This window comes from Onychostruthus taczanowskii, unplaced genomic scaffold, assembly GCF_017590055.1.
Source record: "Onychostruthus taczanowskii isolate IOZ18803 unplaced genomic scaffold, ASM1759005v1 scaffold128, whole genome shotgun sequence".
NCBI lineage: Eukaryota > Metazoa > Chordata > Aves > Passeriformes > Passeridae > Onychostruthus > Onychostruthus taczanowskii.
Genome location: NW_024498440.1, coordinates 693,897 through 720,830, shown reverse-complemented (window position 1 = coordinate 720,830; position 26,934 = coordinate 693,897). Strand labels below are relative to the sequence as shown.

Genomic DNA, 26,934 nt, shown 5'->3' with positions numbered 1-26,934 from the left:
TGCTTCACTGCCACATGCACGCCAGCTCTCCCAAGCAGGAGTCCTTATCTCAAACTGTAAGCCTAGAGGTATTATCAATCACATGCTCATAGTCTTTTCCAGTCCTTGCATTTAAGGCATGCACTGAATCTGCCCCAGGGCATGTGCAAAGTAAGAAAACTAGATTTCTAGTATTTCCCAGCTGACACATTAGTATAATGTTAAACCACTCTATTCCTGAGTCTACCTATGCAGCACAGAGGGAGTATAAAGCTTAATTAATTCATGTTTGTAGAGTGTGAGCTTCTCAATAGAAAGAGACTGTGCAAGTAGAAATTACTACTATTAAATCAGGTATTGGGGGAAATGATCACACTTTGTGCACTGAAACCTGTTCCTCTATTCTTTAAATAGCAAGAGCGCAAGCAGCAACGTCAATGGAGACTGCATTCCTCACTGTACCTTAGTTTGTTCATAAAGTTCAAGCTAAAAGGAATTCTCCAGATACCTGTTCTGGCACTTTGTACTGAAACCTCAGCTGGGGACGGCATCCACTCTTTGGAAGTGCAGACATTTCCTAGGTACTATGTGTGGTCTCTATGGAGGATGAATCAGTTATCCTGATTGTTTTCTGTTTACAGTCCCACCGACTGGAACTGGCATCTGCTACAAAATGCCAGTCTCTTGCTGAAAGCAAACTACTTCAGAGCAGATTCTGGGTTGGGGGATAAAATTAATTTGAGGGGTGATAAAAACAAGGCCAAAGAGAATGAAGAGAAGAAACCAGAAAAAGAAATCTCAGTATTAAGCAGGATGATTATTACAACTTTCGTACAGATAGGTGCTTATGTAAAGAATTCTAAAATTAGTCAACACAGTCTGGTAATTTGCATCAGTGCCAAATATGCAGTTATTTTCCATGTTTGTTAATGTTATAATGATATTTCAAATAAACCGAGTATGGAAAAGTATATGAGATCCCAGTCATAATTTCAGAGTTCTTGTTTGTGCTGAAAAAAGCCACTTAATGTTCCTCACATAGGAAATAATAAGATGTGTCTGTTTAGATTGATGAGAACAACCTGATATATTTTGCAGTGCTTCAGCAGAGGCTGCCACTTTTCAATTATGGCACTACCACAGGAAGCACAAAGGTGAGATCCTAAGTGTGAGCCTTATTAGTTACACCGTTAAAGGTGTGAAAGTGCAGTGAGGGTAAGTGAGGACAATGACCACTTTATGTATTGTCATAGTGCTACTTCATGTCTTCATGTATCACCACTTCCTTTATCAGAGTACATCTCACTCATAAAAGGGGTTCCACCAAACACAAAAGGCAGTGAGCAAGAACAGAAAATCAAAGAGGAGTTTTACGCTGTTGTTTCCTTTCTCAGTTGCTAGCGCCACTCAATAACATTGAGTCCACTTCAGCATTATATTGTCTTTTTTTTTTTTTTACCCATTTCCTTTTCACTACAGACTCCATTTGTATCCAGAGCCTGAGGTGCAATGCCTTGGCATATTGTTAAAAGCATTAGCATGAAGAAATCCCAAGGCAGTACTTCACTTGGATAGCATTTTTATAATTTCATAAACTGGACATCTCTTCTATGTTTGCTTGTCAGAGAAAGCAGGTGTGTGCATGTGTGTCTGCACCTATGTGTGTGTGTGTATGTGTACATGTAATGAAGATGCTCAGCCAAAAATATCTATACTTTATGAGCTGCTAAAAATCTAGAAGCCATGGATGTTACATATAAAGAAAGCTAAGGCTTTATTGGCTACAACAATAGGGAGGGAAGGAAGAACCATTCCAAATCTTTATGAAACTATATTCTTGAAGTTCATATTCCACATATGTCCGACACACAACATTTAACTTTGGAAGATGATGTTGCTGCTCTATGTTACAAAAAAGTATCAGACAATTCAGACCAATGCATACGGTAGAAAGCCTGTCAAATCTCCATTAACCTTCACAAAGAATTTTTACTTAGCCTTTCCAGACTCTGCAGATTACTTTGCAGACTTCCTTTCAGCTGTCATCTGAACAAATGGGAGATGCCAGAGAACCTCCCAAAAGAGAATTTTGAAAGAATTTATTGAAGTTGTGCTGTCTTGAGATAGAACTGGAACACTTTCTATTTGGAATTAGAGACAGATTTCAAGCATGATTGAGACACATGGTTTTCCACTGCTCATATCCCCATACCTTAAAATGTACATATAGAGGGTGTTTCTTCATGATAGCCAGAGAAACAATGCAATTTAAGGAAATTTCCCTGTGCCTGAAAGTAAAGGAGTGTCATAAAGACCCTGGGAAGTGACTCCAACTTCCTCTCCCCAGACAAGAAACCCACTAGGAGTGTCAGGGCTTTTTTATTCCATGGTTCACCAACCTTGATGAATGAGTGCAGCATAAACAAAAACTTATAGAAAAAAATGGGAGGGGTTTAACTACAAAAATGAACATTATCAAAGTAAGCAGAAAAGCAAAAGGTTAGTTTAAACATAGAAAGCATCTATGTAACAGTGTGGGAAGAAAGGGATAACCCTTCTGACATTGCTATTTTGTGCTCTATTGGCTATACCACCTTTGGTGTATATGCAGAATTTAAGAAGACCTAGTGCTTTAAACTGAAGACTTTGCATGCATTTAGGAGAATACAGAACTGCCAAAGCATGCCTGCAAAGTAACTGAATGAATGCATTGTTGCTGTATAAGCTTAGTAAACAGCAGGACATGCTTCTTACAAAAAAAGGAAGACAATAAAGAAGAGGAAAAAAATCCAAACAGGTAATGCAAAACAACTCCTTCTACCAAAGTTCCCTAAAGCAGCCAAAGTATTCAGAAGCCAGCCAGATGATTACATTTCCTCTCACATAAATCACTCCAGGGTTTTTACAAAATAAAGAAAACAGTGAATATATAATTGTGTAACATTGTTTTAAAATTAAGGAAATTCAACAGTACAATAGCTGAATGAATAAAATATAGATTAGGTTTGATTTTTTTTTTTTTCAGCTTGCTTTTTCTTGTTTATAAGCTAGTATTCACCAATATATGCCTGTGTTTTCATCTCTCTTACTAGAGGGTTCACACTGTCAGGAACAGAGTGGTTTTACAAAGGAAGAAGACAGATAGGCACATTTTCAAGAAGAAACAGTAAAAAGTTTCCTGAGTGTCCTCATGAAAGTGATGGGAAAGTTTGCATATAATAATGAAAGAATTAATATATTCAGTCCTTCACATACTCGATTGTCAAGATTTTCCACACATAATATCATGAAGAATTTTTCAATATACCAACAGTTGCTGTAAAAGGGAAAGTGGAGAGGACACTATGGACCTAGAAAAAAGGAAATGCAGGTTAGACACTAATGAAAAAAACACCTTGCTAAGAATAAGGATAATGATGCACTGAAAAGAATGCATAAAAAGAGACTGCTATTTTCCGCCACTGGAAGTTTGGCTTTTTTTAGAAGTACATAAAAAATTTATCAGGAAGTCTTTATAGATAGGTGAATTTGCTTTTTGGCAGACAGTTTTCTTGAATGGGTGATCTTTTCTGTCTTCTCCCAGAGAAAACCAAGAAGATATTAAAATACAAGAGAGGAGAGACAGCAGGGAAGAAAGCCATTTTAGTTCAGTAAACATTCCCATATTGTTCTAAATCACGACTCTTGAAGATGACTTGTCCATGATACATGATTCAGAACCTTCTTCAGAATTTATGTGGGAAAAAATTTAACTTATGTGCAAAAGCGTGGATGCTGTTACATTGAACAGAGTTATACTGAGGGATTCAAAAGGTCTGCATTCTACTGCTGATTCTGCCCCTGACCCAAAAGGTGATTCCAGTCATGAAACTCCACTTGACTCTGAATTTCACAGTACATAAAATAATAGTGACATTCTTATTCATGTACTTCTATATCTTGGTGCAACTCCCAAAAGAAAGCTACATATTATTCATTATCTAGTTACTGTTGCCATGTTGCTATCACTAATATTAACAGTAATTATTTTAGCCTTTTCTGGCTGAAACAACTTTTAAATCAAGATAATCAAACATCTGTTTAAGATTGGAACACCCATGATGAAAGTTTATACTTGTCATTGTTCAATATTAAGATAATTTGAAAATATAACCATAACATCGCTGTCAGTTTAAGGATTTTATGTGTTTTTAACTTAACCTCAATGGCAGTGTAGTTTCCCCTTCAGAGGCATCATTCCATTCTAAATCTAAAAATTCAGAGTAATACAGAAGTCATATACATGCCATTTAATGATGAAACTAAAATCTTCCACAAAAATATGTCTTTGGACAACTTCATCTACTGGTCATCCACTCAACAACACTGCCATTGCCAAGAAAATAATCACTGCTAGCAAATGTACAAAGAGACTGAAGGACAACCCCCTGTTAACTTTTGCAAATACTCCATGGATTAGTTTTATTCCTGGACAACTAGGACTAAGCCTATTCCACACTATATTTTAAACAAACTTTAGGAGTTAGAAGTATTCTCTAGAGGCATTTTTTTCTGCACTCACATTCTTTGTAAACTAACAACTTTTAATAATATAGACATGGGTCACTCCATAACAGTTAGTTTTGTTTGGCATCAGTAATCCCAGGCACATTTAATTTCCTAGTGCAAATCTTGCCAAGCAGCTCTTACATTAAATAATCTAATTTTTATTCTATCTTGAGCCAAAAAGAAAGCAAATGGTTTTATTTAGTAAAAGTTTGCTGCAGCTAATTGGGTCCTGTTTTATTTCCTGATCTACTGATTCTGTCCTTTAACTAAAAGACAGTTTGATGTGCAAAGATTTAGGCACCCTTGCAATACTACCTAGTAGGTGCAACATCTTCACATCTGACATATCCACACACCTTACAATAATCTGTTAAGGCAATCCAATTAAATGGTTTATTTTACAAGGCCTACTGTTTTTTAAATGCATATCTGCAGCACTTTTCAAGTCAATAAGTTGTAGCTGGCTTCCCTTTAGTAAAAAAGTTCTCTTTCTAGCTGTACAAGAAATCTCAGAGAAAAAAAAAAAAAATCAATCTTATTGCTTCAGAAAGGTGTCTACCACTTTTCATGATTAAAAGTTTACTGTACAAGGCCCAGCCCAGTGGTAAATCTGGTTTATTATGTTACCATTGTATCTCACAGTCAGGTAAAATTTGTAGCTTTTTAATAAAACAGTTTTGGCTTGGGACTACTCATTTGTAACACATGGTGACTTTTAACAAAATCTTATCCTTCCACAGTATTGAGATGTAAGTGAACTTACAGGTTCACTTTAAATAGGTAAATGGTGGTCTTCATGAAATGAAGATGCAGTAGTTTAGATCTCATTGAAACGACAAGTACACGGATTAATAACTAATGTATTATTAATACATCTTTATTTCCTCTGCTGTATTCAGTTTTATAGCAGGATGCATAATTAATATACTATTTTAATCATGCTATAATAACAGAAGTCTCACAAAAGCAATACACAACTAGTTTTGTGCAGTTAGTGATGTCTAGTGGGAAGCATTTTCATGTCAACTATAAATAAATAATTAGAAAGATAAACAAAATGCATGTCACTGGCATTATTAAGGCAAAAGGTCTTTCTATAGTTTTGTTAAATATCAACAAGAGACACTGTGGGGTTTTTTTTTCCTGTTGTTTGTTTTTAAACAAGCCACTTGAAAGAGAATAGATTGGAAAGACTCAGCCACTGAATTACTGCCCTGGCCTTCTTATAAGGTTTGATGTGCCTCAGTGGTTTATTTCTCATAAGCTGCTCACCCAGCAATGGGGAAAGCAAACTGACAAGAAAAATGGTTGGCAGAGGAAAAAAAAAGGGAGGGTGGACAAAAGCATTGATTTCTCTAAATGGAGAATGCAAGCCTACATACTTGAACAACAAAATGCATGGGTAAACAAGAAAAAGCACTAGCCCCAGGACTGGCAGTCCACTGTAATTCATGATAAAGCAAATGCAAGCTTTTGGCATCTTTCTATGAAGACTGCTGTGCTTCTGCGCTTGTAATAGGACACCTCTGTAAAGATCTGCACTGAAGATCTAATGCATCTCCAAACTGAAATACTGCACTGCTTTCTCCCCATTGTCTACTGTTATTATTTAATTAAATATAAATAAAAAAATATAATGAACAGATTATATAAATACATCTACTTAGCATCAACTGTATCATTACCACATGATAAGAAATCTCTCTAACTAAGAACAGATAGGAATTCTTTAATCTTATTAATTTCATAGGTCATTATTTAAAAAAAATCAATAGCATTCTAATACATTAAAATGACATTAGCAAGGTCCTTTAAAACCTCAAACCAGCAATAACCAGCAGATATTTTGTCCTTCCCAAAAGTAGTAACTCTTAGAAAATGCTCTGCTTCTTTCTATGTGAGATGTTGATATCTCTGTTTCTTACTGTATTCTGTCTTCATTATGGCTGTTTGGACTTGTCATACACTTAAGTGTATGACACAGCATAACACAAAAATAAGTGTTGATTCCAGTGGACTGATGTAACAATGTTCATGTCCATGATGCAACCTCAGCAACGGTGAAAAAGCTGCAGAGTTCCTATATTCATGATCGACAAGAAAATTCTATTGATTATGATGTGGACAGTTCATTTGGCAGTTGTACGTATTTCTTTACATAGAGATGGTGATTCTGGTTAAGGGACAATAAAATAACCAAAAAAAACCCCCAAGAAGCCAAGATGAATCCCTACAAAGTCACTAAAGCATGGAAAGATAACACAGAAATAAAGACTGTTTTGGGAACAAGCATGAACTAACAGGATAGCATAGCACAGCTTCATGCATTTCTTTACAATCAGCTGTGCCAAATACACAAACATCTGTATTTTTCACTTCAATCATAAATTGTCAGGTTTGAACATTGACTTTCAGTGGCCAGGTACTTAATGTCTTTTACTATTGTCTTGGTCTGTATTTTCTGTTCTTCATGATTTTCCACTGCGTCCACCATTCATGAACTTTTAAATTCCCCTCAAGCCTTTAATAGCTACTTGTAAAATATGAATTTTCTTTTAACTTATATATTTCTTTTAAAATGGTAAATTTTCTCATTCTCATGGTCATGTCTGCTGCCATAATCGGTTGACAACAGAATGCATATTACTGTTCATTTTTTGTTTATTTTTTTAAATAAGAATTTTTCTTGGATTACCTGCATGGAATGGGATAGAAGGATATAAAATTTTAAAGAGAAAGCTTCAAAATATATACTTTTAAGAAAACATAGTATCACTTGGGACTGCCTACATTTGGGATGGTTAAAAAGAATCAACTAAAAGTATAAGTTAATGGAGAGAAATTAAAATACATTAAGCTATATGTAGATGCTGTCATTCTGAATTAAAATGCCATTATATTTTTTGTAGTTTAATCCTGCCTTAAGCACTCCACTTTTCAATAGGTTTCCATATAGGGGCTTAATGGTCCTTAATTTTGCTGCATTAACCTCATACTTTTAGTTGTTCTCCCACATAGAATTGCTATAAGATATCTAACTACCACATTTGCTTGGTGACTGCACAGTTAGGAACATAGAAACCATGTCTAAGTGCTGCCATTTATAACAGCATTAATTTGAACCTCAAAACTATTAACACAGAACTATTAATGCAAAATATGGACCCTTCAAGTCTTCTTCCAAAAGCTGTACAACCTTTTGAAACATTTATTGTTAAGAGAAAATCTCAAAACATTCTTCAAAATATGAAAATATTGTTGTTTCGATTCTTCTGAGGGAAGCAACAAAAATTCAGGGTGAAACCTATAGAGGAACTTCACATCATTCAGGTCTTCCCAAGTTTGTCACTTCCTGGGAAAATGCTCCAAAAGAAAGACACACCACTTTATATTCTAAATGTGTTTTGAATGAAACTGGCTGTGGTCACAATTACTCGCAGCTAAACTTACTGCTGCTTCTGTATTCAGTGCCTTTGCAGAGCACCAGTCCAGACCAGCTACTCAAGGGATTTCAGCACAGGGATGTTTACTCTGTAAATCTAAGTAGGATAAAGTGCAAGTTGGGCTGCTCTTCCAAGATAGAAATGCTTTAGAAAAAAAAAATCCTGACAAAATTCCTTAGGCTCATTTGGAAATTTGAAAAACGGAAACCTGCACCACCAAATGTCTAATTAAGAGGAAAACCATGGAATATGTTAACAAGTGTGAGTAAAATGACTGCTAAACTGTTGAGAAGTTGATGATGGTATAGAGATGCTTTCCAGGCTTACTGAAAGCCAGCCCAGATTGAAAGAACAGTGCATTCTGGCATAGTTAGATCTCTCTCAGATTTTCTCTCAGGGAAAAGAAAAGAAATAAAGGGTTCAGTTCCACAAGCCAATGACAAGAACTAGCAGATATAATTGGCAGTGTCACCAGCGACTTCAGACCCATGAGCTGGCTGATTTAGGAATTGTAAGGCAGAGATTAGATAGGAGGAAATTTAGTCTAAAAAAAAAATAAAACAAAAACAACAACAGAAAAAAACAAACAAAAAAAAACAAACAAAAAAAAAGAAACAAGAATCAAACACATTAAAAGAAATGTGGGTTTGTTTGGGGGGTGGGGGTGGTTTGAGACTATTGAAGGAAAAAAAAAAAAGAAAATATTGCCTTAGAAAGATTACAGTAAGGTTATGGTCCCAGTAGGCAGGAGGGATAGTGAAGTTGTAAATGCAGACAGAAGGGAGGCAGAGGAGAGGGACTGAGGGGAGAGATAAGAAACGGTTTATGTTACAACAAATATAAATGTCACGCACTTCTCTTCCCCCCTTTCAGCTTAACAAGTGTTCTGCACTACAAGAAACATGGATGATATCAGGAAGGTAAGGTCTTCCCAAGGGACTACTGACATAGTAGAATTATTTCTTTTACCTCTCCAGCAATGACAAGTGCACTTCTATAAACAATGATCTGCTCTGAAATCATCTAATTTATGCTTTAATAATTCAGAAGTTTCAGAAGATATGTAACCAAGAAATATTTATTGTAGATGTTGAACTAAAAAATAAAAAAACCAAAACCCCATTAAAAAAACAAGAAGTAATTTCACCTCCAAAGTTATGAATGGGAAGTAAACAGATACGTCACTTCAGATTTACTGCATGAGCGTGCAAGAATGATACAAATATGTGCTTATACAGACAACAACCATTTTTGTATTTGTTGAACATTTTTGAACTTAATGTTCAAGTGTACGCAAAAGCAGTTGAATCTGCCCTTTTCCCCTTCCTCTTTCACTCTGGGCTCAGTTCACACTCCTCCTGACCTGCAGGTACCAGAGTTCATCTGAACCTACAGCATAGTTACCTTGCTCAGCCAGAAGAAAAGTAATTAATACTTTTCAGTATGGTTTGTTATCTGTGGACCTGGCAAACAGCAACAGCTCACAGAAGTGAGACAGAGCAGAGGATGGGGACTTTGACCTGGGGATGAGGGAGAAGGTAATGCAAGGCATATTTTGCTGGTTATCCTGCCAGGCACCCTCAGCAGAGAGGATTCTTTTCTGGAAGTATCAAATGTGTGTTTGCAGTTCTGTGCTTGCACAGTTTAACTCTGTTTTTCCCCATTATAATTTTTTTCACTTACTCCGCAGTTGATCGGTATGTGCAAAGTATATTTGTGCACCAGTAACAGATTTCATTATGGTTCTGTGCTGTGTTTCAAATAAAGGTGAAATGTGAAGGATATTACCAGGTAGTTCTCAGTTCTCAAAACTGTTCTGTTGCTTTCCTTTTATTACTATTTCATGGTTTCTTTTTCTTTTCTCTTCTTTCAAAATCCAATAGCACAATCAGTGTATAAAGTTAGTATTGTTGAAATGAACATTTCTGTGATGCTTTTTGTTATAGCGATAGTTTTCTCTTGACTGATGTTTTCTACTAAGCAAGCAGAGAGAAACAAACCCAGTTTTTAAACTGCACCATGTAAAAATCAATCAAGAAGACAATAATGTTTCCAATGTTTTGAAAATGACATCACCTGTATCTGGAATTATTGTGTACTTACTGTATACACAGAACCATCAGTCTTTCTCTTAACTTTCAGGAGTTTCCCCCTCCCCAGCCCTTACAGCATTTTTACCTTGGAGTAGTTTTGTTAACATCCTTGATGTACAGGAAAATTTATCAAGGTAAGGTCACAGACAAGCATCACTCATTATGTTGCTTTAAAAAAGGGGATATCATCTACCACTCAAAATATTTTATTCTCAAATAATGCTGGTTCCTAAGTGTCATGTGAAAAAATGCAATCCATCATAACTGAAGGGGAAGTACTGGAATCATGCAACATCATGCAAAACTGGCAGAGAAAAAACTGGGACAGGAGGAAGTTATTTTGAATACTCTAATGACTGTCATCATTTGCAACGCAAGTCTCTCCTGCCCATAGGAGACTTCATTTTTAAATACTAAGAAGCTCACTCATGGGAGAGATATCTTCATTTCAACCATGCTTCTATGTTCCTCCAAGATTCCATGTTCATTCAAGCACAGCACAGCTATGGCAAAAAGAGGACTTATTTTCCTTTAGGAATCTGTTTGGTCCTGTGTCTGTTTGAAGTCATCTGTCACTCACAAACCTATGTGGCGATACTTTAAATTTTTGAAAGAAATGCCATCCTTTAGAAAAATACAGTCAAAGAACCTCATGAATACTTTATTGGTCATTCAGGATTATTACTGAAATATACCCAAATAGAAATTTCAGAATAAGGAAACTATCATGTTCTAAATAAATGACAAATAGTTATAATTACCAGCCAAGTTCCAACCTCCTACTGCACACAGGGGATGATCCTATACAATGTATTCCTTCCCAGGGGATGGGGTCATGAGCACCTCAACAAAAGTTTGCCTTAAAGACAAGAATTCTCCCACAGTTAATGGAAGCATGTACCAAGATATTACGTCCCTGGAATTCTGAATTCCTACCTGTTAGAGAGTTTATATGTCTGTATCGTGCCCTTTCCTAAAAGATCACTTCTAAATTCAAAGAAATTTAATACCTTTTGCACAACTTCAGACTACCTCTTAAATTCAGTTATTGTCTACACCTATGCAGACATCTGAGAAAAAGTCAGACAGACAGATTTCTCCCAGACACATTGTATACACCAAAGCATGCAGCAAAATTATTCTGTATTTAGTTCTTAAAGTTGATTATTTAAACAATGTTAAATCCCTGGGAGTCGTCATTCATTTGGAAGGGAGTTAAGTTAAACCAAATCAAGGCAATTTTTATTTTGAATGAACATCTATATAAGGACTTAATTAGGTTTAAATAATCCACTTCAGATTAGTTTTTACAGATTAATTGTCCTGAACATGGCCATGTAAATAAGCTTCTAGTGAACTAAATGTAATTTCAGTAAATTATTACCAAAAACTGATTCAGTTGCAAACAGGGACTGTGTTTTGGTATGTATTTTCTTGTTAAACTTTGACTATCAGGAAACATCACACAGAAAACATGGCACTAATCTATTTAAAAGTCACTAGTAAACTCACTGGCTTTTTTTTTTTTAATGAAGTGGTATTTTTTTTTAAAGATGTGTTATTTAAAATAATGTTACAGAAGAACTGTCACAACAAAAGGAGGTGTGTAAGTTTTTGCAGTTTTTTTTCTTTTTGTGCTGTAAAATGCTATCTAGACAATAAATGAGGAACATGATGAGACAGCTGTGCACAGCAAAAGTCCTAGTGCTTGTTAAAGTAGCAAAAAGCCAGGCCCAAAACAAAATAAAGTTACACCTGGCTATACTCAAGTAGAGACATTTTGAACGTGAAGCTTTAATTTAAATTAATTTAATTTAAACTGAATGTATTAATATTTGGAGAAAAACACAAAGGTAAAGGAATGAGATTGAAAGGTTCCTCATTCTTTGTCTGCATGGGAGTATCATAACCTCACTCTTTTGGAAGCAGAAGAGGGTAATGAATGTGGCCTTAATGTCCAGTTCTATCATAGCTTTCTAAGTTTAATCTGAGGCAATTCCTGTACCTCACTTTCCCAATATCTAAACTGCAGCTAACTACTGAATTCCTTTACAAAGTACACTCAAATTTATGGTTGAAAAGCATTTAAGAAAGAGAGAGTACTGTATTATTTTAGTAATAAGGATGAAAAGCTGACACAATTATATAACCAACAGATATGTGCTCAAACTTCTAGCACAGGAAAAATCATACAAAACGATAAAAAGTGCAAACAAATACATTTAAAACAGACACCTAAAATCATAAAACCTCTTACCTGTCTGAAAAGCAATGAACTTAATACTTCTTCTGGATTTCAGAAAAATGCATTACAGAGAAGTTTAAAAGGGAAAGGGACCAGGGGGTTAAGGAAATTATGTTCCTGTCACATGAATGGATGATAAATATATAAATACTACAGCATTCACCTCCAACTAACTGCTTGGAAACTGATGAAACATTATAAACACAAAGGTCATTGCAGTCAAGAAATGAGGTGGATTCCCAAGACAGAGTCAATAAACATAAAAAAACCCCTCAGTAGTGAAATAAAGAGCTATAACATAAAACTTCTCTCAAAATAATTGTCTTTGTTGCTGAGCTGGCTTTATTCAAATCTAACAACAGGCAAATTTACGTGTATGGGGCAAAGGCTAGGACACGTAATGACCAGTGTCTGTCAGGAGAGAGTTCAGCACTTTCCATCCTTCACCACCCCAAAACAACTGTCAGACAAGGAAAATAAAATAATTAATCTGAACTTGAGAATAATGTGTATTATCACAGGTTTAGTGTTATGAGCACCTTCAGTGATCTCTAATGACAAAGTCATAAGACAATCTTATACATATATTTTATTTTTACCCAACAGAGCAAAGGTCACCTTGAGTTACAATGGATTTTTGGAGCTGCTTCCTTAAATCTTAAAGCTGTTAAAAAAAGTGCTTTCCACATTATTTTATTCTACATTATTCTATTTTTTTTCTTTATTTTTAGGAGACACTAACATCCTTACATTAATACTGCGAAACACAAATTTCTCTGGGAAGAAAGAAAGGCTATCATCACCATGGTCCCTAGGCCATCAGCATCCATCATTACATTTTACATTACTTGATGATTGAAGACTTTGAGGGCAGGGGATGCAGGCAGGAAAGTGGGAGTAAATACAGAGTTACAGTTTCATTCAAAATTTATAGTAAAATTAATTTCCCTGATCTCCTGGCCCACAGCCCCATGTCTTCTCTCGAGCAGAGGTGTGATTTGGCCTGGTGTGCCCTCTGTCTAACCTACACACACAGTTGATGTCTGAAGCTCAGTAAAGAACAAGCTTCAGCAGAACTGCAATTACTGACATACACCCATAATATTTCTGCAATGAAAGCATATTCTGCCATTTCCTCCTCCAGTATTTCAAAACAATCTATTCCTCTTTCTAAGCATGTGTGCCACAATCTTTTGTCTGATCTGTGACCTGTGTACATTTCAAAAAAATATGCCAGTTCCATCCTTTTTTCATGTCATTCAAAAGTGAAATATTTCTATTTTTTTTCACATTTTTTTCCCCTAAGCAGGAATCACTGAAGTTAACTGACACAACCTATAGCTTGTCACACAAAGCAGAGGAAAAAGCATGAAGGGACCTGTGGTGAAAACAACAGGTCTGTGTGGAACACAATATAAGAGGCTGACACTGAAAACTGGATAACATTCATGTTTGCAGTTGCAAACAGAGAAAGAGACAGACAAGTCTAAGGATGATAACTTAAAATACACTTAAACCTTTATTTTAGCTTCTTCTAAGACCAAAGGTTAAAAGTAAGTTTGACACGTTGCTCTATTGCCTCTTCTCTCCCTCAGGCAATAAACGAACCAATGAAATATAATAATGGGTCCCTCTGAGCCGTGACACTGCATCCCATCAATTACATATCTCAGGAATATCAGATGTATTCTTATGGGAATTTAAAATCACTAATGTGTTTTAAAAAATACAGCAAACATAATATTTTTAAGTGGTTTTAGTTATCTTAAATTTTTTTTTTAAGGATTTATCTGATTATCTGTATATCACGAAGTATTCATTTTCTTTCTAAATAATGCCTGTATGAAAATGTCTAAGTAAAAATATCTAGTATTCTCACAGCTGTTTTTATACTGTGTTCATAGTTTTTTTTCACTTCACTGGTTTCCTTAGTTCACAGGTCTTGCTGGAAATAAACTATTTCTTTGGACTATTTCTCTGTATATTGCTTTATAGTTTTGACTGAATATCTCACACTCACTTTGTATAAGAGCAAATAAATGAATAAAAAGTGACTAAAGGACCACTTGAAAGTAAAATCCATGTGATTTCTGCGCTAAGGAGATGAACTTGATTCTGATATTGATTTAATGACAATTAATACAGTCATTCCTTTAAAATTTTCAATTGTGTAATGCCAAGAAAATTTAGATGTATACCTCTTCGAACTATATGCACAAGAATTCCTATGAATGGTAATGAAATACAGCAATGAACCACAATTCTTTCATGTTAGAGTAGTGTATAAATGCCCTGAATTAAGCTACTAAACACACATAGGAATTAAGCATTATTATTCCTGGCATACAAATAAGGGAGCAGGCACTGCAAGATTGGTTTGCAGAGTTTAATATGCAGGTTTCATTCCAGAATGGTGTTATGGCAAGTAGTAGGATTTAAACATGTGCTTAAAATTTAACATGCCCTAAACACCTTCCTGACTACGTTCTAGGTGTGTGTCGGCGACAAAGCTCTAACACAAAATTTTGGCTGCCAGCCTTGAGCTTCCAGCCATTTGTGCAATGAAGGTAAAGCACTGGCTTAGAGTCTGTGTATGGTAAGCACAGATATTGTTCAGGAGGCAGCAAAAAGCATGAAAGGATAAAGTGTGGTTTATAAAAGTAAGCACCGTAGCTTCTCCTTGGTTTTGAAAAACAGTAATTCAGACTTCATCCAAAATCATGTTCTCTCCCTCTGTTCTACATTTGTCTCCCTATTCTTCCCCTTTCCTTTTATTCTCTTTAAAAGCTGCTAACATCAGCTGCTTCTTTGTGGATTTTTCTTTTTGCTTCATTGCCTACAAATTGCTCTAAGCTCTTCATTCCCTATGAACCTGTTCAGCTGGAGGAGAACAGCTGTACAGCAGGCTGTTCCTAGTACACCTCTGGAAGACATATAGCAAAATGATAACAAGACATACATACCAAAGTTTTTTGCCTTCTGAAGATTTGAGTAGGGACATATATTTACATATATTTAAACCTGCATGCATCTAAGCAAATATACAGTTGGGAAAGATAAATAATCATTAAAATATTAGGTACATGTCTCTGGAGAGCAAAAAGTATAAAATTTTCAGTCTCTGATTTATCTCCCCCAGGGTGTCAGAGGATGTCTAACCATGTCAGCTGGAATGGAAAAACACTGCATGTCAGCACAAGGCCTGATTGCTATAAAACAAATGTCTTTTTAGTTCCTTGCTACCTTAATCCTCTCCCCCACACAAGAGAAACCTTCACTCAACTGACTCTCATTCTTCAACTTCTTACTTAGGTTCCAAAGATAATGAGCTCCAGTATACATTGTACCTGAAAAGATAGATCTATTTTCAGAAAAGCACAGTTGTTTTGTTTTTCTGGGTTTATTGAAGTAATCAAAAATACTAAGTTGAGAATCTTGACTGCAAGTCTCTAAATAAAGGACAGACATCTGCATAGTATGAGCAAGAATATGTGAAGAGGAATAGTTTTGAGTTTTGTTTGCAATTCTCCAAAAGGATGCTTCTGCATAAAGAGAATTGACCCTGAGTTTCTGATAAAAAACTCAAAGAAGGAGATGGAAAATTTGCTACTGACTTCTAAGTGTTATGTCTAAAGAATGGGATTCCTTTTCCCCAGACACAGACCTTCTACTTCAAACACATAACATAAGATAAATCACTATTTCTAATAGTGATGTTACTGCTACACTTTACGGGTCTACATGAAAATTCTGGATAAAACAAACTACATTAAAGGTGTAACACCAATAGCTGTGGTGGTGCAGTTATGTTGCTGTAAATGAGGTGGTTTCACATTTTCCAGATGTTTAAATATGTTCTTATATACTTCCTTAATGGGAGCTTTAGTTAGAACAATGGAAGCTTGAGCTAGCACAATATTGTGGTGACCTTAGAAGATTTGGCAGAAAAAGAAGAATCTTAGTTTTGGTGAGTTTTTTAACAACTTTGTCTTGGAGAAACAAACATGAGAGTAGCTACAATGAAAGATCCCAACTGACGTAAAAATTATTCAATTCTGATCCTCCAGCAATATCATAATACAGTTTTTGGAGCCCTTTTCTTCCCTTTTTTCTTGTTTTTCATTTGCTTCTCGTGTTTTGAGGCAGTGCTCCTCCACTGGTCTCTCCAGGCTGCCAAGGATAAGGGGAAGGAACTGGAGGTATTTACATGTAAATATACTCCCCATACTAACTGGTTGCCCTTCATGCTGACATCAAAACACCTCAAACAGGACACTTCTGAGACAAGCATGGGAGCTAAGTTAGCCTGGAGGCTCTGAAGAAAGTGAAGTATTCTTTATCCTATGACTAGAAACAGGAATATTTGGAGGTCCCAATACACCCAGCAGATCCTAGTGCGACAGACTTTACCCTGGCCAAAGTGTTCTTGGGTGTCTGAAGAACACCACAAAGCCCTGCTGATTCTTGTCTGGAATGTTTAATGATGTTAGGATACTTGGAGAATCATAAACACCTGAAAGAGCATTAAAAGATTTTGGTATAGCCCATCACTACTGGAAAATACAGCATTTCTAAAGCTGATGTTGTCCAGCACTCACTCATAGGAGATTACTCTACAATCTGAAAATCGGACAAAAGCCCAGAGCAAACCCCTGATAAAACACAAAGTAATAACAACGGGATGGCTCATTAACCTCCAAAGTTCCTAAGAGGCTGGAGATCTCTGAAATGTCTGTCCTTCTGCAGTGCCTGCAAGCCCAATATAAGATTTAATGAGTCCTCTGTATCAACACACAAAGAAAGAAATGTTCTCTCATTTAGGATTCATCTAGCTTTTTACTACTCTAAAAATACAGTTATGCCAGAGACTTAACTGCAACTTTACAGAAGAGAATTCTCTTTCAGTAAAATTAATAAGGCCATCAACTTTTTAACAGTTAAAAATGGATGCTTTTATGCAGTACAGAGAAAAACTTACAAATTAAATTTATTCTAGGATCCATTTTTATCACTATTTTCTCCAAGAAAAATAAAATCAATAAGAGGAAGGATTTGTTAATGTGATCAGCAGATCTTAACACTTCAAAGGGCTGAGGTCTACTTCACTGAATTCTAGCTCATGACAAGAAAATCTTCTTAAGATGATGATTTATGCACTGATAATTCCAGATAGCATGTTCAATACCTACTGTAATAGTAATTGTTCATACAGTTTGGTTTATTTTATTTCTTTCTCAGAATTATGTAGGAAAGTTATAATATCAAACTGAAACAAAAGAAATGCAAAAGACTCTGAAAACAAAGAAAACAGTCTGTTACATTAAAAAAAAATCTATTGGAAAGTAACTGCTGTGGGAATGGGTGTTGGATGAATACCCTATGAGTGCAATTGGATGAGGACTGTAATCATTTCAGTCCTTCTCAAATACACCAAGCAAATGTTGCGGTCCTGATACTGTGGTCTAGATGGTTCCTCCTAATTTCCAGGCTCAAGCTAAACCACTAAGCTTCCTCTCTCTAAACATACAAAAAGAACCAAAGAACTGGTTTATTTAATTTTCTTTGTAAAAATCTGGCTATAACAATTGTCCTAAATGTTGCATTATCAAGAACAAATTACTGCACAAAACAAAATGGGAGGTTTGTGTTGTAGTTTTTCATAGTTTTTTTTAGTGTTATCTTCAACAATTTCCTTTTTAAAAGTGAAAAATTTGAAATCAGAGGTTACTTGATACATTTGTGTATACAAAATTGTTACTAATAATAATATCTAGAGCTTAAGGTTGATAAACAGAGTAAGACAGGAAAATGTAATTTTATTATGGAGGAAAATTGGCTATTGAAATTAATATGTTTGAGTCAGAAAACAATGTTTACACATGTACTGTGGCACATACTGGATACTTATTCCTTTAAAATCTTAGGTTTTGTTTTGACTGCCAAGTAATTTTTGCTCAAGTTCTACTGCAAGAACTAGGCTGACTCCAAAACATGCTCTCTGCACCAGGTTTCAGCATTATCTAAATTATACCTATTTGCACAAACCTGCAATTTCATCATCAAATAAATGCAACAGAGTTTCATCAGTAATGACATACAGCCTAATAAAGACACATGCAAGGCTTAAGAAGAATAGAGAACATGCAAAAAGTCTTCTCCTGCTACACTGCCCAAATAAACAAGGAAATCTGTGACTTTATTTAGGTAGGTTATTTTCAGTTATCACAAGGCTGATAGGACTCTCGCCTCCACTCACTTCTAAGATTTAGTGGAAAAATATACATTGTCTGGAAGACTGTAAAACAATTTTGTAAATATGACACCAATGGAAGGCTTAATTCAGCATACCTTTTGAAATACAAAGTCATAAAACAAAATAGTTATTAGTTGCTTGAGATTTTTGTTTTGATCTATTTTTTTTGCTTTGTTTGTCTGTAATTGTATGCTAGTCAAAAAAGTATTTAATTAATAGAATGATGAAAGCTACAGCTTACATACTCCAGCATATGTTGTCAGCTCTTTCAGGTTTAGCTTGGGGAGACTGATTTCATCCTTGTGTTATGTGGGGCTCTGATAAGTTACTATTATCTACGCTCAGAATTACCTGTCTGATGATGCTAACAAATAGCATGGATTTTAGGTGCCCAAGGCTGTAACAACAGTTCATTGGTTTCACTTGCTGTGCTGCCTACAGCAAGTTACCGCCTGACATACCCAACCAAGCAAGAGCAAGCAGTTCATGGGATTCAAACAACAAAATTTTAAAAACAAATAAAAAAAGCTCTGTCTGCTGGCAATAACCTTATGCTATTCAGATATTGTTAACTTGAAGGTATTTTTCACATCTTGGACTACACTTAGTCACCCTAAAATCATACATTTTATCTTCCTTAGAAAATATTGTATCTACATTTTAATCTATTGAAATCTCACAAATAATTCAGATGTCTTTGCCATAATGCTTAGTTATCACAGGTTTAGCAAAATGTCTGCCCGTGCTTACAGTACACTAAGGGCATTGGTGTCACTGACAATCTGTATTACAAGTAAATTTTGTCTTCTATGTTGTCTGGTTACAAAACATATAGCAGAGTATTTTACAAAAGTATCTGATGCTCTATGTCCTTTTACTTATATATCCAACAAAAGCATTAATAAATTCATCCTGAAGAATATATATTGTAAGTTGAAAGATTCAACTTAACTATATTCTTTCACATTGTCTCCTTGCTATACATACACAGAGCAAATCCAAATCTCTCCTCCAGGTCTGGAGTATTCCTTTAAGTTCCTTAATGCAGGATTAATACATTTTCACCCCTGTAAATCTCAGTCTCCTGCAGCCAGATAGCTTCTCCTCCCTGTGACTAATTGTAAATATGAGTAGTAGTAGATAGTATTTACCAGCACATTCAACACTCCTGTCCCACCTGGAGACAAAAGTATATCCAGAACTATATTACTTGGTCATCAACATTCTCAATCTTTTGGCTCATAGGTAGCCTGCAAATAGCACATAAAATGGTAAAATCTTATTTGGCTTCAGATGCATGAGAAAATTTTAAAGACTCAGTGAAAATTCCCTATTTGACCGCTCTTAAGTGCTTTAAACCATCTTCAGCAATTCCCATGTGTTCTGTCCCAGGGAGAATATCTGCTAAGCATTTATTTTTTTTAAATTGCACCAGGAGTAGATCTAAAGGGATTATATTAAAAAAAAAAAAAAAAAAAAAAAAAAAAAAAAAAAAAGGAATTTAAGCAAGTCAAAGAGAATAAGTTCAAGTTAATTCTGAAAGAGCTAAGATTGTGATGTTAATGTTTCTCTTGTTAGATTAATTTTAACATATCCATGTTAATATCATGCTTCATGATGATTTCATGTCTCACAGTAGAGCAGACAAGACTGAAAATTGCTAAATGTAATAAAGCTATTCCAGAATATAAAAGGTTCCCTTTTAGTAGACTAGAGAATCAAGAACATTCACACCATCAAATCCTCTGACTGACTGATGATGCCAAAGTGATTTCCAGTTGCTGAAGTGTTCACTTCCATTGTGTGTGAATAATGAGGGGCTGAATGTGTCACTTTGCAAACAAAACTGTCAAGTCTCTTCAGGTTGACTTTCCTGGTTTAGGCTTGAATGATTTTTTTCTCTCTTTCTTTTTTTTTTTTTTTTTTTCCTTCAGTTTAAATAATGTGTATTTATTTATTTGTATATGAGTTTTCAGGAATACCAACAATTCATCTTTTGGCATGAACATGAATATAGGAAGGTCAATGAAAAAAAAAAATCCCTTCTGTGGAAATTTAAACTGACATACTGGGAGGACAAAACATAATTAAAATATCTGCATCCTGCACTAATCAAACTGAATCTATTCAAAGTGACTAAGAGGAGGACAAAGAAAAGTGTTCTGCAATCCAAAAGAGGAAAAGTTACTAACAAATGTGAAGGCCAACACATTTAATTACTTCTTTGCATTAGTTTTAATTAGAAAGGTCAACAATGAGAAGGTGACTAGTATAATTAATACCAAAAACCAAAAGAATTATTTCAATTTAAAAATACAGACAGAAAAGGTTATAGAGTACTTAAGTAAATTAGTTTTCAGAGCAGTTGTGCCCAATGAACTTCCTCCTAGGGTACTTAGAGAATTGGTAAAGCCATCTCAGAACCATGTTACCACCAGGAAAGCAATCTGGGAAGCACACAGGAGGTATCAATAAAACAGAAAAAGTGAAAACATAATATTCTTCTTTCAAAAAAGTGAAAATAGAAATAATTTTTTCTGTCACCTACTAAATCCTGAAAAGCTCTGGAACAAATAAACCACATGATTTTTATGTAGCTCTCAATATGAAAAGGATATAAGAATGGTAAAAAAAATCAATTAGCTAAGAATTAGTCAATCATTTAAGAACAAATCTAGTCAGAATTCAATGTCTCCACAAAATAGTAACAGACCTTGTGGGGAGGTGAGTTGTGAGCAAGGTCATTTATGTTCACACCCTTTGCCTCATAGAAAATCCTACTGCATATAAAAAAAAATGGAAAACTTGTCTAAGTGCTGATAATATTGTGCAGGTGAGGCAACTGTACACAAAGTGTAATCATGATTATGCTGTTGCTTAAAGTTAACTTTTACATTTATTTCCCCTCTAAAAGCTGCAAAGAGAGTGCTTATTGCACTTAAAGACTACACATAAGTACTGGACTTGCCAGGGTGTTGGAAGGTCAGCCAGAATGCAAATTTCTGAGGGGCTTGAACAAATCTAGATACCACAACTGTGTAGGTAGAGCTTTCTCAGAGAAGGATCTAGAGATCCAATCTCAATCCAATCTGGAAATAAATCAAATGTGTAGTTCTGTTGCAAGAAACACACCTTGGATATGTAAAACTGAAAAATAACTGCACAAATACCAAAAATAAATCTTTGCTCCAGTTTTTGGGAACACTCGAGATGATTTCTATCCTGTTTGGGACAGTTCAAAAAGACAGAAATGAATAGGAAAAAGTGAAAAGAAAAATCATCATGAGTCTCACCAAGAAGGAAAGATTTGAGATTTAATAATATGTGATTGTTAAAGCATTAAGAAGAGGAGGCTGAAGATAAAGATGATAGCAATCTTTTAATGTATAAAAGGTAGATCTAAAGAAGAATGTCTTATCTGTGATAAAGAACAAGCAAAATTCGGTTGTGCCAAGTTGCTGAAAAGATTTCTAACAGTTAGAAAGATTACTGCAACACTAAAACAGATTATTAAGAAAGCCTTGGAATTCCCTCAATTGGGTGTCCTTAAGAAAAAAAGAACTATCAGGAACGACCTAGGTATCCCAATCATGCTTTGGAAGGGACAGGACCAGCAACCATATTATTTCCCCCCCCTCTTTTTTTTTCCCCCAGTTCAAACAGAAGAGAATTTTAAAAGAAAAATTCCTGTATTCTTTTACACACAGTCTACCAGAAATACTAGCTGTACTTTTAAGAACTACTATAAATCATTTCTGCAGAGTCAAGCTCTCACCTCTGTAATGCCAGAGGTAGCTATCTATATCTGAAACTATAGAACTCTAGAATTCTTTGCTACTTTCTCAACCATTACTTGATCAGACTGGTTTTTTTTTTTCAGACTGGACAATAAATCAGTTTCAGACAGATTCAAATTTCACTGAAAAATTGCAAGAGTTATTTGAATATGGTATTTTAAAGCTCATGCATACAGTTTGAATACAAAACTCAAAAATTAGTATAGGAAATTCAGCTATGAAAGTAGAAATGTCTGCAAAAACTGATGTTATAAAAATACTTGCATACAGAATGATGTGATAATGAGCCATACATCGGAAAAAAAAATTATAGCAGAAAACATGAATAGAAAACATACTTAAACTCAAAAGGACACCTGTGCCAGTGTTAAAAATGATTTATTACATGAATTGCAGGTCAGAGCAGACAATACTTGCCTACAAGATTAAAGCAAGAAAAGGTCTCTTTCCACTCAAAATTGGACTATTACAAGCATTTCTAAATCAGTGTCTCATCTAGTGCAGTACAATTAACTCAAATTAGCATACTATAAACAGCACTATTAAGAAATTTAAAGGCTTTGACTAAATGAAGAAAAATTCAGCTACAGTCATCACACAAATCTTAATTAAGGCTGCTTTCTCTGGCATAGAAAAAGAAAACAAAAACACAACTCTTGCTGCTATTCTCAGTCGAGTCAATCACAAAACATGCCATAGCTTTGCTGGCAACTCTAGGTGAACAGTTATGTCAGTGAGGTCAACTACAAAATAACCTTTTGTGCGTGTGCAGCCTACCCTTTCTGGTTTCACGTTCTCGTCATTAGTCCAGTATTAAAATATCTGCATAAGTAATGGATACTCATTTGTGCAGGCATATAAATGTGTCGTAGAGCACATCAATTCAGAACACTAACTGCAAACCACAAAATTTACGTTATTTTTTTTACTTTTCCAACTGAGTTTGGTATTTTTTATTACAGGTCACCAACAAATTTTTAATTTTTAATTTAAGTGCATAGTATCTATTTTCAGACTATTTCAACCTTTTTGCAAGTAGACAACAGTATTTGTTGGAGTTATACAACAGTATTGATAAACTCCATAATTTTTATTACAATGTCCTCCCTGATAAGAAAGGCTTCTTTTAAAGATTTCCCCTAATTTGTCCTAAACCAGGACAGGCTTGAAAAAAGTCAATTTCTGTCCTGTAATTTTCTATCTTCTCGTTTTACATATTTGAAACATTCAGAGGGGAGTACCATGCAAATCTTACATTAAAGAAAAATTATTGTAAGGAAAGAAATACTGTATAATAGCATAGGCATATCTAAAACATGGCTTGACTATTCATCATTCCACAATTAGATATTCTGAAAAATATATAACCATAAATCTGATGAATGTGATGTGGAGGCTTGTGACATAGGTAGCAACATACACTGGATTCCAGATTTCTCATTGTCCCCAGATGCCTATTCGATACACTGAGCCATAATGAGGGAGCCATAATGAGGAAGCCATGTGCCATCAGGAATGGAAAAATGCTGGGGCATTTCCTGAATGGGACAAAATGGGTTTTTTTTAACCCAGGTAAAGGAAAGTTTCATGCCACATTAAGGATTTCTTTCATTCAGGATTGAGAAACCTGCAGTCACAAAGGATTTAATGACATCCCTAATATTTAGAGTTGCATCAAAGAACCAACTATAAAACATAAGGGCTGCACACTGCAAATTATTTCTGCATGGCTAGTTGCAAACTCTTTCACTGGGTCTTTTGTTAAGAGCATTTTCTTAATGGCTGTAAGAGTTAAAACTTCCCTGGAAAGCTTTTATTTCTGACAACAAAACAACTGAAGAAATAATGTGACTGTATAGCTCTATTATCCTACGCAGATGAACTGGTCTTTCACTGTCTAGATCAGAGAAGATATGAAGATATGGTCTAAAACACTCAGTTTTTAATATTCTGCCACAAAACAGTGAATAGTTCTTATTGTGTCCTTGACCAAAATCATACAAGAAAATTCGGAGCAATCTCTTTCCCTTATTTCTATATATCTACAATATCATTATATTTATCATTATAAATTACCATGCTCTAAGACTGTGACAGAAAGATCACATTCAACACGTAGCAAATCCTATCAAAGAAAATACCTGATATTTAAGACACACTGATATTCAGCTCTGCTGTACAGCCAAGTCTATGAAATTCAACATATTTTGTTCTGCTCTGATCTACATCAATACAATGTTATACTGAGTTTCTCCTAGTCAAATACTTGATAAATGGATCAGTTACAAGAAGCAATTGACTATAAAGCACGCCTCTGAACACATTTTCATTGCATTTGTCACTGCAATAAATGAATAAATCTTTCAAATCACTACTCTGATGCCTTCCCAAAAATCCTCACCATGAAACCTGAACTGCAGTATTCTGAGCCATAGGTTGTCTCTTTGACAAACCCCAAGCATGTTAATTGTCTTGATTTGTCTTTCATCATCAGTAATTACTTTTTCTCCATATGGTCACAAGATAAGTGCCTTCTATTTGCATGCAAAAAAAAAGCAGCATTTTTTGTGTGGGCTTGGCAACCTCATGACAACTTTTGTCAAAATTTTCCTTTCTCACCATTACATATAAAAATAGTAGAACAGTCAGTATAAAAAAATAAAAATGTTTCTCAGGTTTTTAAAGGATTCTTGCAATTCTCACTTCTCTGTGCCCTGCTTAGAGTAACAGGTGCTGATCATTCAGTAAATTAGGTCCATGCAAGACCAACTCAGTCTCTTGCCTGTGGAGCTGGTAGATGCAAAGGCAAGACCAAAAAAGAGTAGGAATATTAAGCCATTTCATAATAAAACAGTGCCCCCTACTCCTCCAGTTTCAGCCGGTGTTTATGGCGCTTTAAGCTTGTCCTGCTGCAAAGATCAATTTACCTGCTTCTTGCCTTCCTCGATGTTACAAAAAATGAAGCCAAAATAGTGAGAACAAGAAAATTTGGGAAAAAATCCTGATGTATACAATAACCAATGCAAAGCCATTTTATGCTTGCTGTAGTGTTTTATAAACAAGGGATGAAAGCTGCCACTTTTGGATCTGTCATTGGAAAAGAAAAATAAAACTATGCTACAAGTCTTACAACACCATTTTCTGAACAGTTAAAACTCTGGTCACCATCATTTCAGCTAATTTGTAGAGCAAATAAATTTCACCCAAATCATTTACTGCCAGTCTGGAATACAGACAGACTGTCCCAAAGGTTAATTTAATTTTCCCCAATTTAACTCACTTTCTAAAACCCACACAAATTTCAACAAGGATTTCTGGAAACAAATCACTAAAGCATCAAAGAGCTTTGTAATCAGGCCCAGCACTTAGAGCATTCAGGAATAAGCCAATGGCTTGCTATTAAAATAGAGTTAAACTAATAAACTTGGAACAATGTTCATGCCAGCTTTTCTTTAAAATAAAAACAAAGATATCGGAGGGCTCTTTTTTTAATAATTTTGAATTTAAAATTTAAACACTTTAGATAGATTTAGCTAAAGAGGGCAGATAGTAATTTAAAGCAACTAGAACGTGTATCATGATAAGCAAAAAGGAATTAAACACAGTAAAATATTGAAGAATAAATTTAATCTTTACTTTATCAGTTTCAGGAGTAAAAATAACGTGCTAAGGTTACGTACTTCAGCAATTATGCCATAATTAAACAACACCCATTTCGTACTCACCCTGTATCTCAGTTTACAGATCACCACATTAGCAGGTATTATACCAACTTTCCCTTGAGTTAACTTGAGCACATTTTTCACCCTGCAATACAGATACAGCCTCTCACTATTATCTTCTATTAGCAGCTTTGCTCTCTCCCATCCAAGTGTGTAGCTCTGTCAAACACACTCACACACTAAGGGAACTTCTTAAGCTTTGGAAATAATGAAAGGATCAGACTGCTACTCTGGTGTTTTGAGACCCTCAGAGCAAATTCCTTGACTGAAAAGGCAAGCAGAACATACTCTGAGCACTGCAACAGAGAATTAAAAAGACAAAAAAAAAAATCTATTTTTCAGTCTTCATCTTATAAAACTACATTATTCAATTACAACTATCAGAAAAAGAGAAATTACGCAAAATGAGACATCTGCTAGCATTTACCAGAACTCTTGAAAATCATCATAGGCTTCTCCATAACAAAGGGTAAAACTGGAGCTATCATATTCTGAACTTAGTGCTAATGGTTTTCATCTTTTCTACTGTAGGGCTAAAATGAATATTTTATGGAGAATCTGCAGGAAATTCTTTGGGGAAAGTAGTCTAAGATTCTTAGAAATCAATGTTTTCTTATGCATATTTATTTTTCCTCACAATGCTCTCCAAAATAGCAGAGTTTTTTGTTTTAAATCAAACCTTCACTTCTTCCCCTAAATAAAAGGCCAAAGCAAGAGCAGATTGTGAAGCCATTATATTCATGAAGAGAAAAAGAGAGGTTAATTCAAAATTCTATGGTCTGTTGAACCCAATATCCACACGTTCCCCAAAGCAACAACAAACGCACCACGGAAACTCAATCAAGGCATCAAAC

The 26,934-nt window shown here is 35.1% G+C and overlaps 1 protein-coding gene across 5 annotated transcripts in view; it reads right to left on the bottom strand.

Annotated features, from left to right (window-relative positions):
- Nucleotides 1-26,934, bottom strand: part of PCDH9 (protocadherin 9) — a 671,733-nt gene that overhangs the window by 542,474 nt on the left and 102,325 nt on the right. Inside the window, exons 3-4 of one of the 5 annotated variants that reach the window (XM_041396273.1) lie at nucleotides 21,110-21,115; nucleotides 16,578-16,604 (exon numbers count right to left, since the gene is read on the bottom strand). The exons of 3 other annotated variants lie outside the window; for them this stretch is intronic. In XM_041396273.1, the coding sequence (XP_041252207.1) occupies nucleotides 16,578-16,604; nucleotides 21,110-21,115 (33 nt within the window). The remainder of the gene's footprint in view (nucleotides 1-16,577; nucleotides 16,605-21,109; nucleotides 21,116-26,934) is intronic. One more of the 5 variants, XM_041396272.1, reaches the window with a different exon arrangement.